This window comes from Anoplophora glabripennis, unplaced genomic scaffold (assembly GCF_000390285.2).
Source record: "Anoplophora glabripennis isolate ALB-LARVAE unplaced genomic scaffold, Agla_2.0 scaffold1145, whole genome shotgun sequence".
In the NCBI taxonomy this organism is placed as follows: Eukaryota; Metazoa; Arthropoda; class Insecta; order Coleoptera; family Cerambycidae; genus Anoplophora; species Anoplophora glabripennis.
Genome location: NW_019417401.1, coordinates 20,001 through 42,650, shown reverse-complemented (window position 1 = coordinate 42,650; position 22,650 = coordinate 20,001). Strand labels below are relative to the sequence as shown.

The window sequence follows — 22,650 nt, the reverse complement described above, 5'->3', positions numbered from 1 at the left end:
TTGTTTTGGTTCTGTCAGCGGACAGTCCTAGAACAGTTCAAAATAGTTACCCAACTGTATAGTCAGTATGTCTTGGCTTAGATGTTCTTATGAATCGAATGGTCCATTAATTTGAACTGTACCGTTTTAGAACCGTTCTCGTCGGAACCAAAACAGACCTAACGACTCGTATAAATTCGTGGCGGTAAATAACAATAATAGTCCAACAGATGCAGAATGAAAGAAGTTAATTATAGAAAGTTATAATCTAATATTGCGATTTTTAAATTAGTTACAAATTGCTACACATCCTAAGTCTAGGGTATGTCCAAACAGTAAATCAATAGCTGAATAGAGATACACAATCCACAACATTCTGTTGTACCTGTGTACCTGTTAGCCTGTTCGCTTTGTGGGTTGTGATCAAGGATTTTATACAAGTATAAAATCCTTGGGTTGCGATTTGATTTAACTAATTTAACATAACCTAAAAAGTATGCAAGAAAATGTAACGATTTTTTTGTTCTAGTGTTTGATTATAACGTAAACAAACTTATAAATACGAATAATTCTAATTATAAATCAATTTTTTTTTGCAGGTACAATAAACTAGTGACATGGCTGAGAGAAATCTTGATTTTGTTTTCACTAAGGCAATAGACAGTTTTTCAAAGCACCTCCACAAAGAGTTGAAGAAACAAGATAGCAATGATTTATTTTCACCTATCAACATCCATGCATTTCTGACTCTTCTTTCTCAGGATCCTTGGTTTTACAGTAAAGATAGTATTAATAGAGCCTTGTACCTCGATGTTAACACAGCTTCTACACATTACAAAGATATCTTTGATGTTATTAACAGTATTAATAATCTTCTGATTGCTAACAATTCTTTGTTGAAACCAAGCCAAGTTCCAGAAGCTTTTAGAAATCGTCTCAGGGATAACTTTGCTAGTGAAGTAAACCTCTTGGATTTCACTAAACTGGGAGATGTTACCGTGGCAATAAACACATGGGTCCGTGATAGGACTCTCCAGAAAATTTCACCCTTTAGTAGTTTAAGGGATGATGTGAATTTTACATTTTTAAATGCCACAGGCTTTAAGGGTGACTGGGCGGAACCATTCTCTGTGGATGAGACAGTTCCCGCAACTTTTTATTTGAACGAGCAAGATACGGTGCAAGTTCAAATGATGAGGAAAAAATGCCAATTTTATTTTGAGAATAATTCATTTCTCGAAGCTAAAATTTTAAAATTACCGTTTGTCAACAACGTAAACCTTGTAGTTGTTTTACCAAGAAAAGAAATAAATATTAATGAATTTGTTGAACAAATTCCAACAAATTTTTTAAATTTATCGGACGTTTCAAAGAACATGACTAAACAGGAGGTCGATGTCTCCCTTCCAAAATTTAAAATGGAAGAAACTGTGGAGCTGGCACAATACTTAAAGAAGGTAAGACAAAAGCATACTGTTGTACTGTACGATTCAAATTTATAAGATGCACATTTAATTTCTAAATGATTGCACAATTAAAAAAAATTGCCCTAAACAATGGTTACTCTGGTACAAAATTATATTTTTATTGGAATAATTTTATTTCTGAAACAACTATATGAGGCAATTGCTTATACATCTATGAAAAATGTTTGTTATATTTGTTATACAGGTTGAGTCATAACTAACAATAAACAATTTGACTTGAGCTTGTTCTGTTCAAAATGAAGTAATGCTGTAGCTTGCGCGCAAAACTTAACGAGTCCACTGCGACTGATTTGCGAGAAATTATAAAATAATTTATATTAAACACAAGAAATTCTATAGGAACGATACATTTTCCATAGTAAGCATAAGGAATGAAATCAACTTATCACCAAAATATTATGAACATTATAATCTTAGTTTGGCTTTTATCTTAAAAAAAAAAAAGATTTCAACGTGAACTTTTGATACGAAAGTATGGACTTGTTAAGTTTTGCACGCAAGCTATAGAATTGGTCAAACTTATATCAGTCTCAAAATACTTCCATAAAAAGTCACAGGCCTTTAAATAAAATTTGATTTATGATAACTCTCACTTTTTTGGATATTCCAATAAAATTTCGTTTGTAAGCTTATTTCTTATCTAAAATATAGATGTTGCAATTTAGTGGGTGATGCTAATATGTATAAAGAAATTTAATTTGAATTATTAGTGAATTTAAAAAGTAATTCAAGAATTAATGTACTGATGAGTGCTTATTTCTTTTAATATTGCTTAAACTATTTCTATTGGTCTAATTTCTCTGGCTTGTTCACAAACAAGTTAAAATTATTTTTATTACAAAATAAAAAATTATTATTTTCTCCAATTATCTCCAAAATTGGAATCATTTGAACTTAAACAACTTTGCCTAATATAATTGTACGGTAATTTTTAATATGAAATGATTTTTGCTTTATTTTTATTTTTTAATTTCTAACATAATTCAAAAGGACAAATAGTAGTGTTCGACTTTTTTAGAATTCTTTATAATGCATAATGTTTGCCTGTTATTGTACATGTTAAATATTTAAGGGGACATAAATTAATATTAGTTCTTATAAAGGGTCGCTGATATGTATGGAAACGGTCGATTATCTCCTAAAGTGAGATAGCTGTCGAAAAATCATACGACACAAAACGTTTTAGGGTTTTTTAAAATCTATTGCAGTAGACAAAAATTAAATATACAGTATCAGTCAAAAAGTCATGAGGAAACAAACTTGCTTTCTTTTTAACTCCCTGTATATTATTCCTTATTTCAATTCTTTTCGAAATTCTAAACATAATTCATATAGCACACTAGGTGCCCCAAATTATGGATATTTATTTTGAAAATAACAAGGTGGAGAATATGAATATGATTTAATTTTATTATTGATATTTTACAAAAAATTAAATAGTTCATGGTTGATAAAAGTACATGAAGCGAAAAAATATATTTTTTAAATGAATGTTCTGTATATTTTAAATTTTGTGAAAACAATAGCTATGTCAATAAAAAAAGAGTAAACAAGTTTTAATAAACAACAACTATTTTCATTGGAATTCTATTTTTAAAGTGTTTAAAGTGTTTATCATTTACCTTGTGACAGTAATGAATTCTCTGAACAACATTTTGTAGTGAATCTAAAAGAGTGTGTCAATTTTGTGCCTTATCCTTTCCTGCAACTCTTCGATATTTTGTGGGTTGTTTTTATAGACTACATTTTTTGTGTGACCCCACACAAAAAAGTCAAGCGGGGTCATGTCGGGAAACCTAGCTGGCCATTCAATTGCCCCTCTGCGTGCAATCCATTTACCAGGAACAGTTTCATCTAGATATGCCCATAGCACACGTCCAAAATGTGGACGAGTCCCATCATGTTGAAACCATGTGTATAAAATAGAGTCCTATGATCTGTCCACCAATAATGCCACACCAAACATTTACGTTCTGTGGTCGTTGGGTGTGAACTTCCTCCATCCAATGTGGATTTTGGTCTGACCAATATCTACATTTGGGTCAGTTTATGTGCCCGTAAACAAAATGTAGATTCATCAAAAAACAATATGTGGATGACAAAGTTGACATTTTCGTTTAATTTTTCCATAATAACTTCACAGAACTCGATTCTACGATCATAATCATCTTGAAACTTTCAAGGGTAACTTGATGGACTTTAAACTTAATGGACTAAAATATTTTTGTACAATTTATAAGAATCCAGCGTCACTGACGTCCCTGTTCAGGCGCCGAATTTGTGACGTTCGATCATTTTAACTAAATTTTGTTTAGAATTTCAAGAAGAATTGAAATATGGAACAGGGTGTTCCAATTAAAGAAAAAGCAACTTTGTTTCGTCATGACTGTATACTTAATTTTTCTTTATTGTAATAGATTTAAAAAAAAATCCCTAAAACGTTTGCGTCTTGATGATTGATGATGATTTTTGTATAGTTACCTTACTTTAGGACGTATATGTATAATTTCTTGACATTCTATATAAGATGGGGTTGGAAGAAGTGTTTAGCGCCAACCTCAGTGGTGTGATTAAGGATGAGGAACTCACTTGCGATGAAATCAAGCAGAAAGCGTATTTAGAAATAAATGAAAAATGTTTGGAAGCTTCCTCAGGTGAATAAAAACTTGTCTTAACATTAAAGCATTATTTAAAAAATATTCAAATTAATTTTAGCAACTGTGTCAACTTTAATCAAAGCCCAGGAAGAGAAGGTAATATTAAGTCATGTCAACAAACGATATGTAAAATAATTTTTAATAAATTTTCAGGTGCCTCCCAAAGATGGGTTACTAATCTATGAAGCAAATATATCTTCGGAAATTACCAACCGTTTTGCCAAGACCAAAGTGGTGTGGAGGGTGAAGAATACCAACAAGACAGCTGCTGACGCTGACTTTAAAGTCATCTTAACCGATACGGCTTTCATCACGGAATTCATCATGGAAATTGAGGGCAAAAGCTATAAATCGTACATAAAAGAAAAGGAAGAGGCAAAGAATATTTATATCGAAGTAAGTAGGTATACGTTTAGATTCATACTTTTTTTAACACAGGAAAAATTGCAGGCAGTGGCACAAGGGCAAAGTGCGGGGCTCGTCGAAGCAAAGACAAGAGATTCGAGGGAATTTACAGTGTCGGTAAATCTAGAGCCCGATTCGGTGGGGGTATTTTCTTTAACATACGAAGAAATGCTTCAGCGGGTCCACGATCAATACGAACTGGTGTTGAATATTTGCCCGGGGCAAATTGTGGATGACTTGAATATTGAGGTACCAAACTAAATAATTCAAGTTATCTTTTAATTTTATGTCACGCATTAATTTCCTAGGTTCGCATTAATGAGAGTCGACCTCTGAAATTTGTAAAAACGCCACCTTTAAGATCAGGGAATGACATGAATACATCGGAATACGTTCCATACCTCGACCCTTTGTCGGATGTTAAAATAATAAATCCAAAAACCGCTACCATCAAGTTCCGTCCTAATTCCGCAAGGCAAAGAAAAATGACTCATTATCTGGGAAATAAAACGAGCGACGGCTTGTCGGGTCAGTTCGTCGTGCAGTACGACGTAGAAAGAGAACCCCTCAACGGAGAAGTATGATCGAAATCTGTGCCTCAAATCGAAAATTTCACAGTTGCTTTCAGGTGTTGCTACAAGACGGTTATTTCGTTCACTTTTTTGCCCCAAACGACCTAGACCCGTTACCGAAGCACCTCGTTTTCGTGTTGGACACCAGCGGGAGTATGGGGGGAAGGAAAATTGAACAGTTGCAAGACGCTATCATGAATATTTTAAGTGATTTGCGTAAAGAAGACATGCTGAGTATTATCGAGTTTAACAATGATGTGATCGTGTGGGATGTCGACTCGAAAAAATCAGCCACTGTGTCTGCAGATAATATAAAGGATTTCAAGGAGCCTTTTGCCTACTTACAGGTAAAAGCCTTTACACGACTTAGTTTTAACTTTTCCACTTAAGATGATGTAATTGAGTGAGATAATTTGATATTCCTAATTTGTAAATGATTAAAAATTATTTCAACAATTTATTGTCCAGATGATGCCCGACTAAAACAAAATTACCAGAACTGTGAATTACTTTCGAAGGATATTTTGTAGTTTCAAGGCTCTATTGTGAAAAGTTGTGTACAGGGTGTCCCATTTTACTTTCCCATCCTACTTTTCTCGGTTAGTTTTGCAGATATAAAAATTGTGTTAAAATAAAAGTTGTAGTGTTTTTTATGAAGCTTCTGTTTGTAGCAACAAAAAAAACAATTCAAATTTACATGTCGATGTGAAATACACACTTTTTACTTTTTTAATGGAACACCCTGTAAATTATTCCATTTTTAGATGTAAAATTTTGTTCTGGACAAAAGTATATGTGGCATTTATTTTTGACAGTTTTTGATATATTTGCATTTAGTGGCATAAATAATTTTATCGATATTTTGTTTTCAATAATTATTTTGACGTTTATGACAATTAAAATAACAATAAACAGTAGTTGTGGATGAATTTTCGGTAAATTAAAGTGGGAAATATGCAATGTACCATAAAATAACGTAGTAATGCTGTCAAAGTATATTTCAATAACAACAATAATGCTAGCGCCGCTGTCAAAGATTACCAAAACACGTATCCTGACAGGCACACCCTGTCAGCAAGTCCATTTTGCGTTTGACATGAATTTTGGTCGAGTAATGCTTCCAATTCTTCATCTTCGAACTTTTTCGGTTGATCAGGGCGTTCTTTGTCAACTGTATCGAAATCACCACTTCTAAAACGTCGAAACCAATGCTCATATTTTTATCGATGGACTGTGTTCACCACAAGTTTCCAACAGCACTTGACTCTCAGCAGTGCTTTTCTTTGAATTAAACAGATTATTTGACACTCCTGGTATTTCAATAATAGTGAGGAAGTAAGCAAGAAGTGCAGTTTAAAAATCAATTTATTTGATAAAATGAAAAGAACTGATTCTATAAAATTTTTCAAATATTTCTGCGATACCTGAAAATTTCAGTGAATTTGATATACATTTGGTAATTGTTAAAATTTTTTGTCATACAGGGTGTCTCCGTTTTTTCGTTCTTAACTTTGGGAAATGAGAGCGTGAAGAAATAAGAGGAATCTTTCCTATAACATTTTTCCCTATATCGCTCCGTTTTCGTGATACAGTGCGTTCAACTCTCAAAAAAATATGTTAGTTTCTTTATTATCTACTAAACAAATAAATATTTTTTGTTGAAACTTGGTATACAGTATAATAAAAGGTTAATATTTTGACGTGAATAACTTTTTCCGGCTATGGCCAGTGGCGTAGATATGGGATTTTGTTCTGTTTTGAACCCCCTAAACTTCAACGCCAGTGTTGAATAGTATTTTTTCAATACAAATATTAACAACTTATTTTAACTTTATGAAAAAACTGCACTTGATAAAATTCACTAGGAAACTTCGTTCTTGAGATATGAGTTGAGTCTTTTTCTAATCAGGGTTATCTTAAGCATTACAAAAATTTTACGATTAAGCAGGCATTGCTTGTTTCTAAGTTTGTAACAGTAGTATTGACAGATGTCATGTCAAATCAGTTTGTTTGCTGTGCGGTCAGAGTTTGTCGAAGTGTTAGTGTTAGTGATGCCTTTTAGATTTACGAGTCAAGAATATGCAAATATTCATTTTGTTTATGGAGTTTGTGACGGAAATTCCATCGCAGCTGCAACAGAATACCGAAGACGATTTCCGAATGCAAGACATTCATCTCCAGCGGTATTTAGAAGAGTTCATCAACTTTTTTCTGAAAATGGTCTTGTGCTTAGGAGAGAACAAGGTAGACACAACAATGTTGTAGTACGAAATAGAACTATACGTGTTCTTCGATTATTCGAAGAAACAAGATCTATGAGTGTTCGCAGAGCTGCTCGTATTCTTAATATACCTCGAGCTACAATTTGAAAAATTTTGCGTGAAGATCGTCAAAGACCTTACCATCTGCATCCCGTTCAAGCTTTACATCCAGGAGACCACGAACGGCGTTTAGAATTCTGCAATTTCATTCTTAATTCCCTGAATAACAACGAACACTTTCTTCAGCAAATACTGTGGACCGATGAGGCCCATTTTACCCGACGGGGAGTAATTGATTTTCATAATTTACATTTATGGGCTCGTGAAAATCCGCGTGGTATAAGACCTAGAAACTTTCAAGCAGAATTCAGTGTAAATGTGTGGGTTGGAATTTATAAAAATAGTATATTTGGACCTTACATTTTACCAGATAGACTTGACGCCATTACGTTTCTACAATTTTTGGAAACTAATCATAATGATATGTGGGAGGAAGTACCACTTAATGAGAGAAGAAATGCATGGATACAATTGGATGGCTGCCCTGCACATTACGGACGTCAAGTTCGTAGTTGGTTTGATGTAATCTACGGGGAAAGGTGGATTGGTCGAGGTGGTCCAGTTGCTTGGCCAGCTCGATCATCCGACCTTAACTCACTAGATTTTTTTCTTTGAGGCTTCTTAAAGGAAAAAGTATATGCAAGTCCGGTGAACAATAGAGAACATTTATTATATCGTATTCGAAGAGTTTGTACTGAAATAAATAATGACATGTTAATTCGAACAAGACGGTCATTAAGAAATCGATGCTATCGTTGTATTGAAGAAAATTTGAGCATCATTTAAATTAAAGCTGTTATTTTTATTTGTTTAATAAATTATTAATTAAGATTTTTTTAATTTCGCAAGATAACCCTGATTAGAAAATGACTAAATATCTCAAGAACGAAGCTTCCTAGCGAATTTTATCAAGAGCAGTTTTTTCCTAAAATTAAAATAAGTTGTTAATATTTGTATTGAAAAAATACTTTTCACCACTGGCGTTGAAGTTTAGGGGGTTCAAAACAGAACAAAATCCCATATCTACGCCACTGGGCATAGCCGGAAAAAGTTATTCACGTCAAAATATTAACCTTTTATTATGAGTACTGTATACCAAGTTTCAACAAAAAATATTTATTTGTTTAGTAGATAATAAAGAAACTAACATATTTTTTTGAGAGTTGAAAGCCCTGTATCACGAAAACGGAGCGCTATAGGGAAAAATGTTATAGGAAAGATTCCTCTTATTTCTTCACGCTATCATTTCCCAAAGTTAAGAACGAAAAAACGGAGGTACCCTGTATGACAAAAAATTTTAACAATTACCAAATGTATATCAAATTCACTGAAATTTTCAGGTATCGTAGAAATATTTTAAAAATTTTATAGAACCTGAAGTTCTTTTTATTTTATCAAATAAATTGATTTTTAAACTGCACTTAAATTCTTGCTTACGTCCTCACTATTATTGAAATACCAGGACTGTGAAATAATTTTGAGGGATTTACAATAGATGGCGTAACTTATGTTACGGCATCTGTTTAATTCAAAGAAAAGCACTGCTGAGAGTCAAGTGCTGTTGGAAACTTGTGGTGAACACAGTCCATCGATAAAAATATGAGCATTGGTTTCGACGTTTTAGAAGTGGTGATTTCGATACAGTTGACAAAGAACGCCCTGATCAACGGAGACACCCTGTATAGTTTGATTTATGAATTTGTGTAGTGGGAAATAAATAAATAAATTCCAATTTCAGCAATGTATATTGTCAGATCCACACCTTGTTAGTGAGGATATTATAAAAAAAGCAAAAGAGGTCGTTCAGAGCATTAGGGCTAATGGATGCACCTTCATGATTGGCGGTTTAGAAACGGCTTTGTATTTAGTAAAAACGGGACAACAGAAAAACAAGGACAAGGATCAGAAGCTTCAACCCATCATAGTATTTCTGACCGACGGTGAACCCAACGTCGGTGTCTATTGGACAGAAGAAATAGTTGAACTAGTAAGTCACTTTGATTTATAATCGACTGATCTAACTATCGCAAATGTCACTTGTCAAATTCGTAGGTTACTCATCTGAACACGAAAGACAAGGTTCCTATATTTTCCCTGTCTTTTGGAGATGGTGCAGACAAAGACTTTCTGAGGAAGCTGTCTTTGAAAAACCTGGGTTTTTCGAGGCACATATATGAAGCCGCCGACGCCTCTTTGCAGCTGCAGGACTTCTACAAGCAGATTTCTTCCCCGCTCTTGCACGACATCAAATTCAAGTATGACGCGGAAGTGGCGGAAGTCACTAGGACCTGGTTCCCCGTTTACTTTAGGGGCTCCGAGTTGGTCGTTGCCGGAAGATGTGAAGGTACCTACGCGATTTAATAATGTTTAAGAGTTTTATCACAATTTATTACACCGGTTGAATCATTTTCATATAAAATAAATCGTAAGTGCTCCTAAGTTTGATCCCCTTTTCAACACGTTGTAACATTCATGTTTCATAACTTTGCTATTCTTGATATTAACAAAAAGGCGCTCCTGTTTTTTAGAAAAAATAGTCCCGACTGTCATCGACTGTCGGGGCCCCCGCGGTCCTATAATAATAAGATCGGCCACGGAAAGACCCGTAACTTCCCTAGAAAGGCTATGGGCCTACCTCACAGTGAAACAGTTGTTGGACGAGAAGGATTCCTCAGCAAATCCAGAAGAGTTAACCAAAAGGGCCGTTAATTTGGCACTTAAATACTCTTTTGTGACGGACGTGACGTCGCTGGTGGTGGTGAAGCCTAAGGAAACAGTTCCTGTCCTAGATAATTATGTCGCCGATCTTGGTAAGTGACACAAAGTCCATCCACCCATTTTGGTTTTGTTAATCGGCATGAAATTTATTCTTCAAAACAACGTGGCGACTACATTTTTCATATTTTCTAAATGTTTCTTTTCACAGTACAAACTATAAAAAAAAACATTCTGAATTGGCGGCAGATTATTGAAAAGTGCTTTGACAAAACCAATTTTTGTCGCTCAATAAGACACTAGTCAACAATGATGGTTTGATTCTTATTAATCAAACTTTAGACAAAATAATGATAGTTTGGATCATTAAAGGTTACTTTTTCTCAAATACAAATGCTCAGTATCCCATTTTTATATCAGTTTATGCCTGTTTGATAGCAGTTTTTTTCTCTTTGACTTCTAACACACGCAGCCATCTGGAGGCTACCTCCAGTAGTATATGCTCAAAGGTTCTGCTTATTATGAAAATAAGCAAAAAATGTAATGTGTAAATTTTTTTAGGAAAAACTTGTAAAAAATAACCTGTCTTTTTAATGCAGTTTTATAACATATATAGAGTTTCCGTCATCTGTATAATGTTACATAAAAAAATACATTTATATACAGGGTGTTTTTAAAGTAGGTATCACAAATGGTACCAGTGAACCTATAGCCATTATAACGTTTTTTGGTTTTCAAATTACGGCCGCTATTCCACATTTTTTTAGATACTTTGAGAGGCTGTATCTCCTAAGGGGTGAACATTTTATTAAGGTAATTTTTATGCAAAACTTGTTCTTTTTAGCTGTGGATTTACCAGTACCATTTGAGCTACTTCTTTTGAAAACACCCTGTATAAATAAATAAAAGTTGGTTTGTGTGCAACAGTATTAATTCTTTGATTTGTGGAACATCACAAAATATTGTTGAATAGATGCTCAAGTATTATTTACAAGTTTTTAAAATTTCTTAAATATAGCATTACTATTATAGTCACACCATGATTTTACCCAACAATTTTCTTTTTTTAATGCAGAAAAGTCATAGTAACGTGCAAACTTAAAATTCTCGATGCAACTTTGCTTTAAAGAGGAACTAAATTTTCTATTCAAAGATTACTTCTTCCTCTAAAAGAAGAATTAAAAATGGTTTCCTTCTTGTTCACTCCAACCATAGACATCCTGTACATATAAAATACACTGCAAGGCTGTTCAATACACAATAAAAATTTTACTCAATTAGAATTTTTTTATTGTCTTCTATTTCATTATTTCAATTTCTAGACTAAAAATTTTAGGGAAAACTATAAGCTTAATTTTTCCAGTACTAGCGATTAAGCAAATAGAAGCAATATGTGACGTACCCATTTTGCACAAAAATCGTAACCATTTACAGTGTAGTTTTTTTACATACTTGTATAATAAGCTTAAGATAAAGTAGTGTAGAAGGCGCTCTTATTGATTTAATCCTTAAAATAAAGTTTACACTTTTTGTATTAAGAGTTAGTTAAAATATTTATATTTGATGATATAATAAAAATTTTAGGTTATAGAGATATGAGCTGCGTTATGCCACAATCAGCAGTTGCCACTGGTGCACAACTTGATTTTCGTTCCCGAAGTAAGTTTTTACAAAATAAATAAATAAGTTTAACTCTCTTACAGACATGTACAGGGTTAGGCAGAAAGAAATACCCATTTTCAAAGTCAGTTTGTTTCATAATATATAGACACAATCAGTCGCCATGCTTTCTCAATAAATGTCAGTTTAGTTGTGAATATGGATCTTTGGTCCAATATTCAACATTCTTTTGCTGTTGAAATTTATTTTAAGACTAACAATTCTATCGTAACCACCCAGCATCTATTTTGTCGTCACTTTCAATTAAGTTCACGAGATCCAGCTCCCAGTTGAATAACAAGTTGGGTAAACAAGTTTTGCAGTACTCGTTCATGCGCCAGAGAAAAACCCAAATGAAAAACGTGAAAATGCTGAGAGGGTAAGGGCAGCTGTGGAACGAAGTCCTAAACGATCTGCTTTCTGAAAGACTTTTCCTTCCCTACGAAATTCAAATTGTGCCAAAACTTCTGCTACAAGATTTAGGAACACATATTGACTTTTGCAAATGTTTCAAAGCGTTATTTGCTGAAAACCCGGATATCGTCAGGTTATATTAACAAAACGAATTTTCATTATTGGGCAACGGAGAATCCTCAACAATTACACGAATTACCACTTCATAGCAAAAAAGTTACTGTATTGTGCGCAATATTAGCCTTTTGAAGTTTTGGGCCCTTCTTCTTTGAAGAAAATGACTTGCCTGTTACTATTACATCACGTTATCAGCAGGTGTTGCGTAACTTTGAACAACAACTTCGTAATGTTGATGTGGATATTCGACAACTGTGATTTCAGCAGGACGGGGTCACTTCCCACACTGCTAGGGAGTCTATGGCATTTCTGCAGATAATGTTTTCTGGTTGCGTCATTTCGAAATTTGGGAACCTCGACTGGCCGGCACGGTTGCCAGATATCTCTGCTTGTGATTTCTTTTTATGGGACTGCCTAAAGTCAAAAGTATTTTCTAATCGACCTCAAACTTTGGATGAACTGAAAGATAATATTCGGAAAGAGATTGATCCCAATTCAAATGTCGGCGCGGGTGATGCAAAACTTCCGTATTAGACTTCAAGGGTGCCAGCAGTGGGGAGGGGGTCATTTAAATGATGTAATTTTTATAAATGAAATTTCCGTGATTTCTCTAGAACCTTTTTTGATACTAATTAAAACCACTAAATTTAAAATGTATTGTGCCTAACCCTGTATATCAAAAAAATCATTAAGCACTACTTTATTAAGCTGAGAGCAATAAAAATTATTTTTACGCTTTGAAGCATTAAAAACGTGTGTTTACATAAATAAACCTAACCAGACACACCTATGATTAACAGCATAGCTATATTTAATGTATTCCCCCTCTCTCTTTCTCCCCCATCTCTCTTCCACCCCTCCCCCTTTCCTTCTGTCACTCCTCCCCCCCTTTTTTCTCCCTCCCCTTTCCCTCTGTCACTCCTTCCCCCTTCCCCCTGTCTCTCCTTCCCCCTTCCCTCTCTCTCTCTCTCCCTCCCCCTGTTTCTTGTCGCGGACCGGGATGGATCGATCGCGAGTTATTGCAAATATAGGAAGGTAAATATAAAAAAAAATCGAGAACGCGAGACGATCAACAGCAGATAACAGCATTGACAGCGGAGAGTAGGGTTGTCGAATTTTGGTTGTCACACCGCGTTATTTGCAATTAATTGGGAAGAAAACATAAAAGAAGAGCGGGAATTAGTTGCAGATCGTGAACTGCATCGTGTGGAAATCGAGACTAATGACCAAGAGACTCTATCGCGCGATACCAGGTGCAAAAACTTACCACGAGTCCTCTTGCAAACAAGTAGGTATTAAGACATTGTGTACTTACCTGTAATATACATCTTGTGGAGACTTGTGTCTTTTCCTGGGAGAAAGCTTGTCAATTCTGAACTTATACCATCATCAGTGGTTCCTAATAGTAGTGGGTTTTGTCAAGAAACTAATAGTACGATAGCAATAGTTAGTGAAGAAAGACTTTTAATAGAGCTATAGATTTNATCCCTTTTCTGTTTAGAAGAGGAAGGTAGATTCTTCGTCCAAATAGACCTGTTTGCCTTTACACTATTGCTGGAATTTCTAGAAGACATTTTATGGTGGTATAAAAGTGGTTAAATGACTTTTTCTTCGTTAGATTTGCACTGAAAAGATTTAAAAAATTAAAAATTAAAAAAGGGGGAACTTTTTTCAATTGTTTTTAAATTTGATGTTACTAATTTCATCTGAATGCAATTATTCCTCGAATTTAAGGGGTTTCATTTTTGTAATGTAAAATAATAAAAATAGTAATCACCCTTGCGCAGCCATCTGGAGGCTACCTCCAGTAGTATATGCTCGAAGGTTCTGCTTGTTATGAAAATAAGGTTGCCACAGAGGATTTCAAGTTGCTTCTATAAAATATTCAAAAAATCTAATGTGTAAATTTTTTAGCAATAACCCGTCTTTTTAATGCGGTTTTATACCATATATAGAGTTTCCGTCATCTGTATAATGTTACATAAAAAAATAAATTTATATACAGGGTGTTTTTAAAGTAGGTAGCACAAATGGTACCAGTGAACCTATAGCCGTTATAACTTTTTTTGGTTTTCAAATTACGGCCGCTATTCCACATTTTTTTAGAAAATTTGAGAGGCTTTATCTCCTAAGGGGTGAACATTTTATTAAGGTAATTTTTATGCATAACTTGTTCTTTTTAGCTGTGGAAAACACCCTGTTTAAATAAATAAAAGTTGGTTTATGTGCAACAGTATTAATTCTGTAATCACAAAATATTGTTGAATAGATGCTCAAAGTATTATTTACAAGTTTTTAAAATTTCTTAAGTATAGCATTACTATTATAGTCACACTATGATTTTACCCAACAATTTTCTTTTTTTAATGCAGAAAAGTCATAGTAACGTGCAAACTTAAAATTCTCGATGCAACTTTGCTTTAAAGAGGAACTAAATTTTCTATTCAAAGATTACTTCTTCCTCTAAAAGAAGAATTAAAAATGGTTTCCTTCTTGTTCACTCCAACCATAGACATCCTGTACATATAAAATACACTGCAAGGCTGTTCAATACACAATAAAAATTTTACTCAATTAGAATTTTTTTATTGTCTTCTATTTCATTATTTCAATTTCTAGACTAAAAATTTTAGGGAAAACTATAAGCTTAATTTTTCCAGTACTAGCGATTAAGCAAATAGAAGCAATATGTGACGTACCCATTTTGCACAAAAATCGTAACCATTTACAGTGTAGTTTTTTTACATACTTGTATAATAAGCTTAAGATAAAGTAACGTAGATGGCGCTCTTATTGATTTAATCCTTAAAATAAAGTTTACACTTTTTGTATTAAGAGTTAGTTAAAATATTTATATTTGATGATATAATAAAAATTTTAGGTTATAGAGATATGAGCTGCGTTATGCCACAATCAGCAGTTGCCACTGGTGCACAACTTGATTTTCATTCCCGAAGTAAGTTTTTACAAAATAAATAAATAAGTTTAACTCTCTTACAGACATGTACAGGGTTAGGCAGAAAGAAATACCCATTTTCAAAGTCAGTTTGTTTCATAATATATAGACACAATCAGTCGCCATGCTTTCTCAATAAATGTCAGTTTAGTTGTGAATATGGATCTTTGGTCCAATATTCAACATTCTTTTGCTGTTGAAATTTATTTTAAGACTAACAATTCTATCGTAACCACCCAGCATCTATTTTGTCGTCACTTTCAATTAAGTTCACGAGATCCAGCTCCCAGTTGAATAACAAGTTGGGTAAACAAGTTTTGCAGTACTCGTTCATGCGCCAGAGAAAAACCCAAATGAAAAACTTTAAAATGCTGAGAGGGTAAGGGCAGCTGTGGAACAAAGTCCTAAACGATCTGTTTTCTGAAAGACTTTTCCTTCCCTACGAAATTCAAATTGTGCAAAAACTTCTGCTACAAGATTTAGGAACACATATTGACTTTTGCAAATGTTTCAAAGCGTTATTTGCTGAAAACCCGGATATCGTCAGGTTATATTAACAAAACGAATTTTCATTATTGGGCAACGGAGAATCCTCAACAATTACACGAATTACCACTTCATAGCAAAAAAGTTACTGTATTGTGCGCAATATTAGCCTTTTGAAGTTTTGGGCCCTTCTTCTTTGAGGAAAATGACTTGCCTGTTACTATTACATCACAACGTTATCAGCAGGTGTTGCGTAACTTTGAACAACAACTTCGTAATGTTGATGTGGATATTCGACAACTGTGATTTCAGCAGGACGGGGACACTTCCCACACTGCTAGGGAGTCTATGGCATTTCTGCAGATAATGTTTTCTGGTTGCGTCATTTCGAAATTTGGGAACCTCGACTGGCCAGCACGGTTGCCAGATATCTCTGCTTGTGATTTCTTTTTATGGGACTGCCTAAAGTCAAAAGTATTTTCTAATCGACCTCAAACTTTGGATGAACTGAAAGATAATATTCGGAAAGAGATTGATCCCAATTCAAATGTCGGCGCGGGTGATGCAAAACTTCCGTATTAGACTTCAAGGGTGCCAGCAGTGGGGAGGGGGTCATTTAAATTATGTAATTTTTATAAATGAAATTTCCGTGATTTCTCTAGAACCTTTTTTGATACTAATTAAAACCACTAAATTTAAAATGTATTGTGCCTAACCCTGTATATCAAAAAAATCATTAAGCACTACTTTATTAAGCTGCGAGCAATAAAAATTATTTTTACGCTTTGAAGCATTAAAAACGTGTGTTTACATAAATAAACCTAACCAGACACACCTATGATTAACAGCATAGCTATATTTAATGTATTCCCCCTCTCTCTTTCTCCCCCATCTCTCTTCCACCCCTCCCCCTTTCCTTCTGTCACTCCTCCCCCCCTTTTTTCTCCCTCCCCTTTCCCTCTGTCACTCCTTCCCCCTTCCCTCTGTCTCTCCTTCCCCCTTCCCTCTCTCTCTCTCTCCCTCCCCCTTCCCTCTCTCTCTCTCCCTCCCCCTGCTTCTTGTCGCGGACCGGGATGGATCGATCGCGAGTTATTGCAAATATAGGAAGGTAAATATAAAAAAAAATCGAGAACGCGAGATGATCAACAGCAGATAACAGCATTGACAGCGGAGAGTAGGGTTGTCGAATTTTGGTTGTCACACCGCGTTATTTGCAATTAATTGGGAAGAAAACATAAAAGAAGAGCGGGAATTAGTTGCAGATCGTGAACTGCATCGTGTGGAAATCGAGACTAATGACCAAGAGACTCTATCGCGCGATACCAGGTGTAAAAAACTTACTTGACCGTGAGTCTCTTGCAAACAAGTATTAAGATATTGTGTACTTACCAGTAATATACATCTTGTGAAGACTTGTGTCTTTTCCTGGGAGAAATCCTGTCCATTCTGAACTTATACCATCATCAGTGGTTCCTAATAGTGGGTTTTGTTAAGAAACTAATAGTACGATAGTAATAGTTAGTGAGGAAAGACTTTTAATAGAGCTAGAGATCTGTAAGCAGTGCATGCATAGAACTATATACGAAATAAACCCTAAGTCGTAAAGCAATAATCTCGTTAGGTAAAAGTTATATACAGGGTGATACTGTTTACCCTAATTCTAAGACAATCTCAGTTGTGCAATATATTATGACCTCAAGGGAATACGTAGGCGCTTGTGTGCCCCGTCCAACGATGGATGTAGAGGAAGAGAGACTCCAGGAGTCTCTCACTTCTACAGAATCACTGGAAGGTGTCTTCAGTCGGGAGGGACAACCTGGAATCAATATTGACAGTTCTCGGCCAGATTGGACTAGAGAACGACCTCAACTGGAATTGAGGTTTTCAACTGACGGAAACTCAGCCTTAGCGACGATCAGGCATGCACACGAAGTCGCGTGGGCAAGAACATTCCCTCTGCCCCTCCCTCCCCAAACTATCTCTTTCTCTCTGTGACTCGTCTTCGCTGTCGCCATAAACGTGCTTCTTTCATGTAGTATATGCTCTAAGTCTGGAACCACATGCATGCGAAATTGCTTAACCACAGTTCCGTTTTAACCACATGACCATCAACATTCAATTGTGCATCAGATCATTAACAATTTTATGAATTCAATTTTTTATTTATATTAGCCTTGAATTAAAATCTTATTTTCTTGTTTTCTTTTCTTGAAGGAGCCCGATGCTTGAGTGCTAGGGGTAAGTAAAATTGCGATTATTTTTTTAAATGTTTCAGTAAACTGGTCAATTAATATCCGTAACCTCACGCTTTTAATTAATAAAGGCGGTCCTACAATTCACGCAAGAAGTAAATTTTATAGAAAATAATTAAAAACAAGTAAAAATTGTAAATTTTTTATTGTTTCATAAAGAATACAGTTAGGGGTTATGTATGGAATACCGTATCGGGTAAATGGTCTCCAGGGCTTTGCTGGTACATCTGCACTCTTGTCAAAATTTTCGATGACCATTTTTGCATAAATGCAGCCGAATTTCAATGATACAGTGTTCAATTTCCTTCGAGGCATAGGTGGTCGTGGGTTTGTTGGCATAAACCTTAGACTTCAAAAAACACCAAAGAAAAAAGTCCAACGATATTAAATCGCATTATCTGTGCGGCCAATTGCGACCACCAAAATGGGAAATTACACGATCAGGAACTGACTCGTGCAGTAACTGAATTGTTGCTCAGGCTGTATGACCTGTGGCACCGTCTTGTTAAAACCACATGTCGTCTACATCCATATCTTGCAATTTAGGTATAATTATCATGTCGCGATAGCGAGCGCCATTAACTGTTGTTGCCAGACAAGCCGCGTTTCCGCGCAATCCTCACCAAATAATAACACGTGGATGCATTTGTTTCTTAACAATCACTCGTGTATCCTCTGAACCCCAAATGCGACAATTTTGTCGATTAACGAAGCCATCGAGATGAAAATGAGCCGCATCGCTCGTTCCATAATCCATTCATTCATCCATTTTTTAATTAATCTCTTCACAGCTGATGAAGATAAATTACTATTTTGAATTTTGGAACATCCGACATTAATTTTTTCGTAACATTAGGAATGCAGTAAAAAGAATAGACCAGTTATCTTTTATTTCAATTTTTGACATTCCTATTTCCTTTTAACAACAACCCCTCTCTATGTTTTTAGGGGTACAAGCGGATAGTGATATTCTTAGGAGTTTTAGAACTTTTGGTGGTGGCGGACCATCAGGATTTGTTGTTGAACGTGAAGGTTAGTAATGATTTCACTTGGCTCACATCAAAGTTTTTAATTTTGTATATAAAATTACAATAAGAAATAGTTGTATTATTAACACAAAATGAAGTATGAAAATATTAACCCTAACTATTGTAATTGTTAAAATAATATTGAAAAGCTTATAAAAAAGTGGTACTAGAGGAAAGTGTGACACAAAAATCAAATGCATGGTTTTTATCACTGGTTCATGTTATACATTCTGTCAAAAAAGTATCCGGAATTTGTCAATAAAAGACGGTATATTCAATTAATCATCAAAATTTATTTTGTCCTTCAAAATAGTCTCCATTTGAACCAATATACTTTTCCAGCGAACAAATCGGTCGTCAAAGCTCTTTTAAACTCATATTCCAGTATGGACTTCAACTCTTTCAGTGATTTTTGTTTTGTGGCTTCTATTGACTCGAAACATGTTTTGGTAATTTGAGTTTGGGAAACAGAAAAACGTGAGCAGGGGCCATATCTGGCGAATACAGTGGCTGCTCGACAGCGTTGCCATACGTCCCGATTTTGGCGGGACGTCCCGCTTTTTGACCCAAAATTAAATGTCCCGCCTTTTCCACTCTCAAATTACTTTCTCGTTCGTCAACGTCCTCATTATTTTTTTTAAGACATCGATATATTTGGAGACAATTTGTTTCTCAGATATCCTCTTTTTTTTTTTTATTAGGCATCAATTATACATACCCGTAGTACGTCCCGATTTTGGACGAAACTGCTCGATGACGTGCGTTGAGTTTTTTTTCAAAAATTCATTCACAATTATCTCTTTGTTTGATAGTGCATTATCATGGTGCAAAATCCAGGAATGGTCCTTCCATAAATCTGGTCTTTTGCGCCGATTACTCCCCCTCAAATGCCTCATAAGCCCAGATAATATACTTTGTTGACTGTTTCTCCGTACGGAACGAATTCTCTGTATAGTCAAAGAAATCAATCAACATGACTTTAATTTTTGATCGACTTTGATGTAGTTTTTTTGGTTTCTGCTCGTTAGAAAAGTGCTATTCCGATGCTTGTTGGCCCGTTTGCATGTCAAACTCCTAAACCTATGTCTCGTCACCTGTTATGATGAGTTGCATGAATTTAGAGTCCGAATTAGATCGTTCAAGCATGTCTTCAGCAACATGTTTGCGATGCTCTTTTTGAAGAAACTTCAGCTCTTTTGCAATCAGCTGTGCTGCGACGCGTTTCATACCCCAAACATTAACCAAAATAGTGCACACTGATTCGTGAGATATGTTTAGTTTATATGTCAGCTCTTTCAAAATAATAACGGTTTGCAAGTACTATTTCCTTCAATTTATTGATGTTTCCTTCAGTCGAAGACGTTGAAAAACGTTCACAACGTGGCAAGTCATCAAACACTTCTCGACCATGTTTGAATGCTTTATATCATTCGTATGCTTGAGTTTTCGATAAAACTGAATTACCGTACGTCTTTCCCAACATTTTCAATGATTCAGCATGAGAAATTCCGTTGGTAACTCAAAATTTTAGGCAAACTGTTTGTTCAATAACATCCATAGTAAAAATCCACTTTAGGTGGACTAACAAAATTAACAGCTGTGAACAAACTACTTGTAAGATCGCGTCAGAGTAGAGTACAGTGCTATCAATGTTCTATCAAAAAAGAAATTTAAATCTACTCTTTTGACAGAATGTATATGAATTGATATCACAATATACAGAGTGATCATAAAAGTTTGCAAATTTTCTTTTTTCTTCCATGGCATATGGTGCAATCCAAAAATAAATTACTTCCAACATACTGTTCAGAAACTAATGCAAGCTTTAGCTGAATTCATACATCACCCTGTATATCCACAAGTTGTGACACAGGACATTTTATATGGTCATTTCATAGTGCCCTAGGTTACCCCACTCTACCATTACAGTATGTGCAGTTCCTCAAGAAATGCCCTGTGTTTGAAAAATAAATAATTTTGAAAAAGCATAAAAATACCTTTACAGAATAGATATAATTTTTTATGCACCATAAAATGTTACCTTGCACAATATATAAATAATATATGTCAAGTATTTTACATTTGCTTATTCGATATGGAACAAAATTCTTTGTCAAAAGTATAAAGAACTCTTATAGAGGAGTCAAAATAAATTAATACGAAAAAGACAATAGTTGGAATTTAAATTTTTTTTTTGAAAACTTATTTAGAGATTTTTTTATTTAACAGATTACGTAGCTTGATGCATTTCTGAAACTTTAGGTAAATTTATAACACAGAAATTTTTTTTACACCCACTTCAACTTTTACTGAATTCTGTACTTATTTTACCAATTGTCTACCATCATATTTCTTTTTTTTATAAACCAGTCGTTTCTCTCCATTGTGTAATTGAATTTACTTTGTTGAACGGTGTATCAAATAAATAAAACATGTTTCAGATATGGAATGTGATTCCGGAAAGAAACCTGCAGAAGAGTTTACGGCCGACCATCCGTTCTTGGTTTTCTTGCAGGTGGAGATCGACGATGCCGTTTTCATACTTTTCCGGGGTTGCGTTTATAAACCCACTTATTAATTATGACAAGCTTGTGCTATGTATTTTTTCTAGCGCGACATACTGGCTTACTCGAGTAAGATTCACTTTATAAGACCTGTCACTTGACTGTTTAAGGAGGCCAGAAATCTTAAACATTATTTCTAGACAATAATAACATTCCATTCACCACTTACTTGCGTACGATGGAGAAATTTTACATACCAAAGTTTACCAAAGGGAATTCTCTCACTTGATCAGGTTATCGACTTGCTTGTGTGGGTTGGTGTACCGATTAAAAAATGGCTTAAATTTTACAATAATTAGAATCATGTATATGATGCTTTTTTAAGAAAACATATATTAGACAGTTATAAACTACATATATTTTATATAATATTTTATGTTTACTAGTTTTTAATGTTGTTTAATGTACGTAAAACTATATATTTTATTAAATCACTACTGCTTTGACGTTATTTTTTTTTCGACATTGACAAATGTACATTCTACAATTTCATCCAATAAGGGAAAGTTACATACAAGTAAGTGTGTTCTTAAAGTGACGTAAAAGTTCAAAAACAACTTCGCCAAAAAGTGCTTCATTTACAGTCGAGTGCTTACTTCGCCACCTATGGGTGCGAGCTTGAAACAAGCTTTTTCTTAAGGTATGTATACTATTTTATTCACAATCAGTAATCATTGAGCTTTAATTTTTTTTTGTTATTCTGCAATTTTTTTTTATATAAACAGGAGACTAATTTTACTGAAAGATTATTAATTTTCCTGTTTTAATTCATTTTTTCATTATCTATTCCGCTCTAACCGATCATGTTTCATGGGTATTTCAGTGCTGGGGCTTGATTTTTGAAAACAGGAGAATTAGTTCATTAGAGAAAATTATGTCATTTTCTCTTGACACACAGATAATGTGATTTTTGAAATTTTCTTGTGGAATATTTTCTCTAGATATCAAGAGAAATAATTCCACAGGGTTTTGTCGGGGGAATTGGCGTTTTCTCCGAATAGTTTGAATCCAAATGTCATCTCATGCTCATGCGCGAAT

At 34.6% G+C, this 22,650-nt stretch overlaps 1 protein-coding gene across 3 annotated transcripts; it reads left to right on the top strand.

Annotated features, from left to right (window-relative positions):
* Nucleotides 1–155: 155 nt before the first annotated feature.
* Nucleotides 156–22,056, top strand: LOC108913981 (inter-alpha-trypsin inhibitor heavy chain H3-like). Of its 3 annotated transcripts, none has more exons than XM_023456257.1 (15): nt 156–301; nt 579–1,436; nt 3,994–4,120; nt 4,182–4,219; nt 4,277–4,519; nt 4,574–4,777; nt 4,837–5,106; nt 5,157–5,447; nt 9,160–9,408; nt 9,474–9,765; nt 9,950–10,231; nt 11,721–11,795; nt 17,983–18,006; nt 18,969–19,052; nt 21,490–22,056. In XM_023456257.1, the coding sequence occupies exons 2-15, from the start codon at nt 597–599 to the stop codon at nt 21,624–21,626; spliced, it is 3,156 nt and encodes a 1,051-aa protein (XP_023312025.1). In that variant the 5' UTR covers nt 156–301; nt 579–596; the 3' UTR covers nt 21,627–22,056. The 3 variants fall into 3 exon arrangements, with proteins under 3 accessions (XP_023312025.1, XP_018575187.2, XP_023312026.1); XM_018719671.2 differs by lacking the exon at nt 156–301 and adding an exon at nt 437–522; XM_023456258.1 differs by lacking the exon at nt 156–301 and adding an exon at nt 455–473.
* Nucleotides 22,057–22,650: the final 594 nt, after the last annotated feature.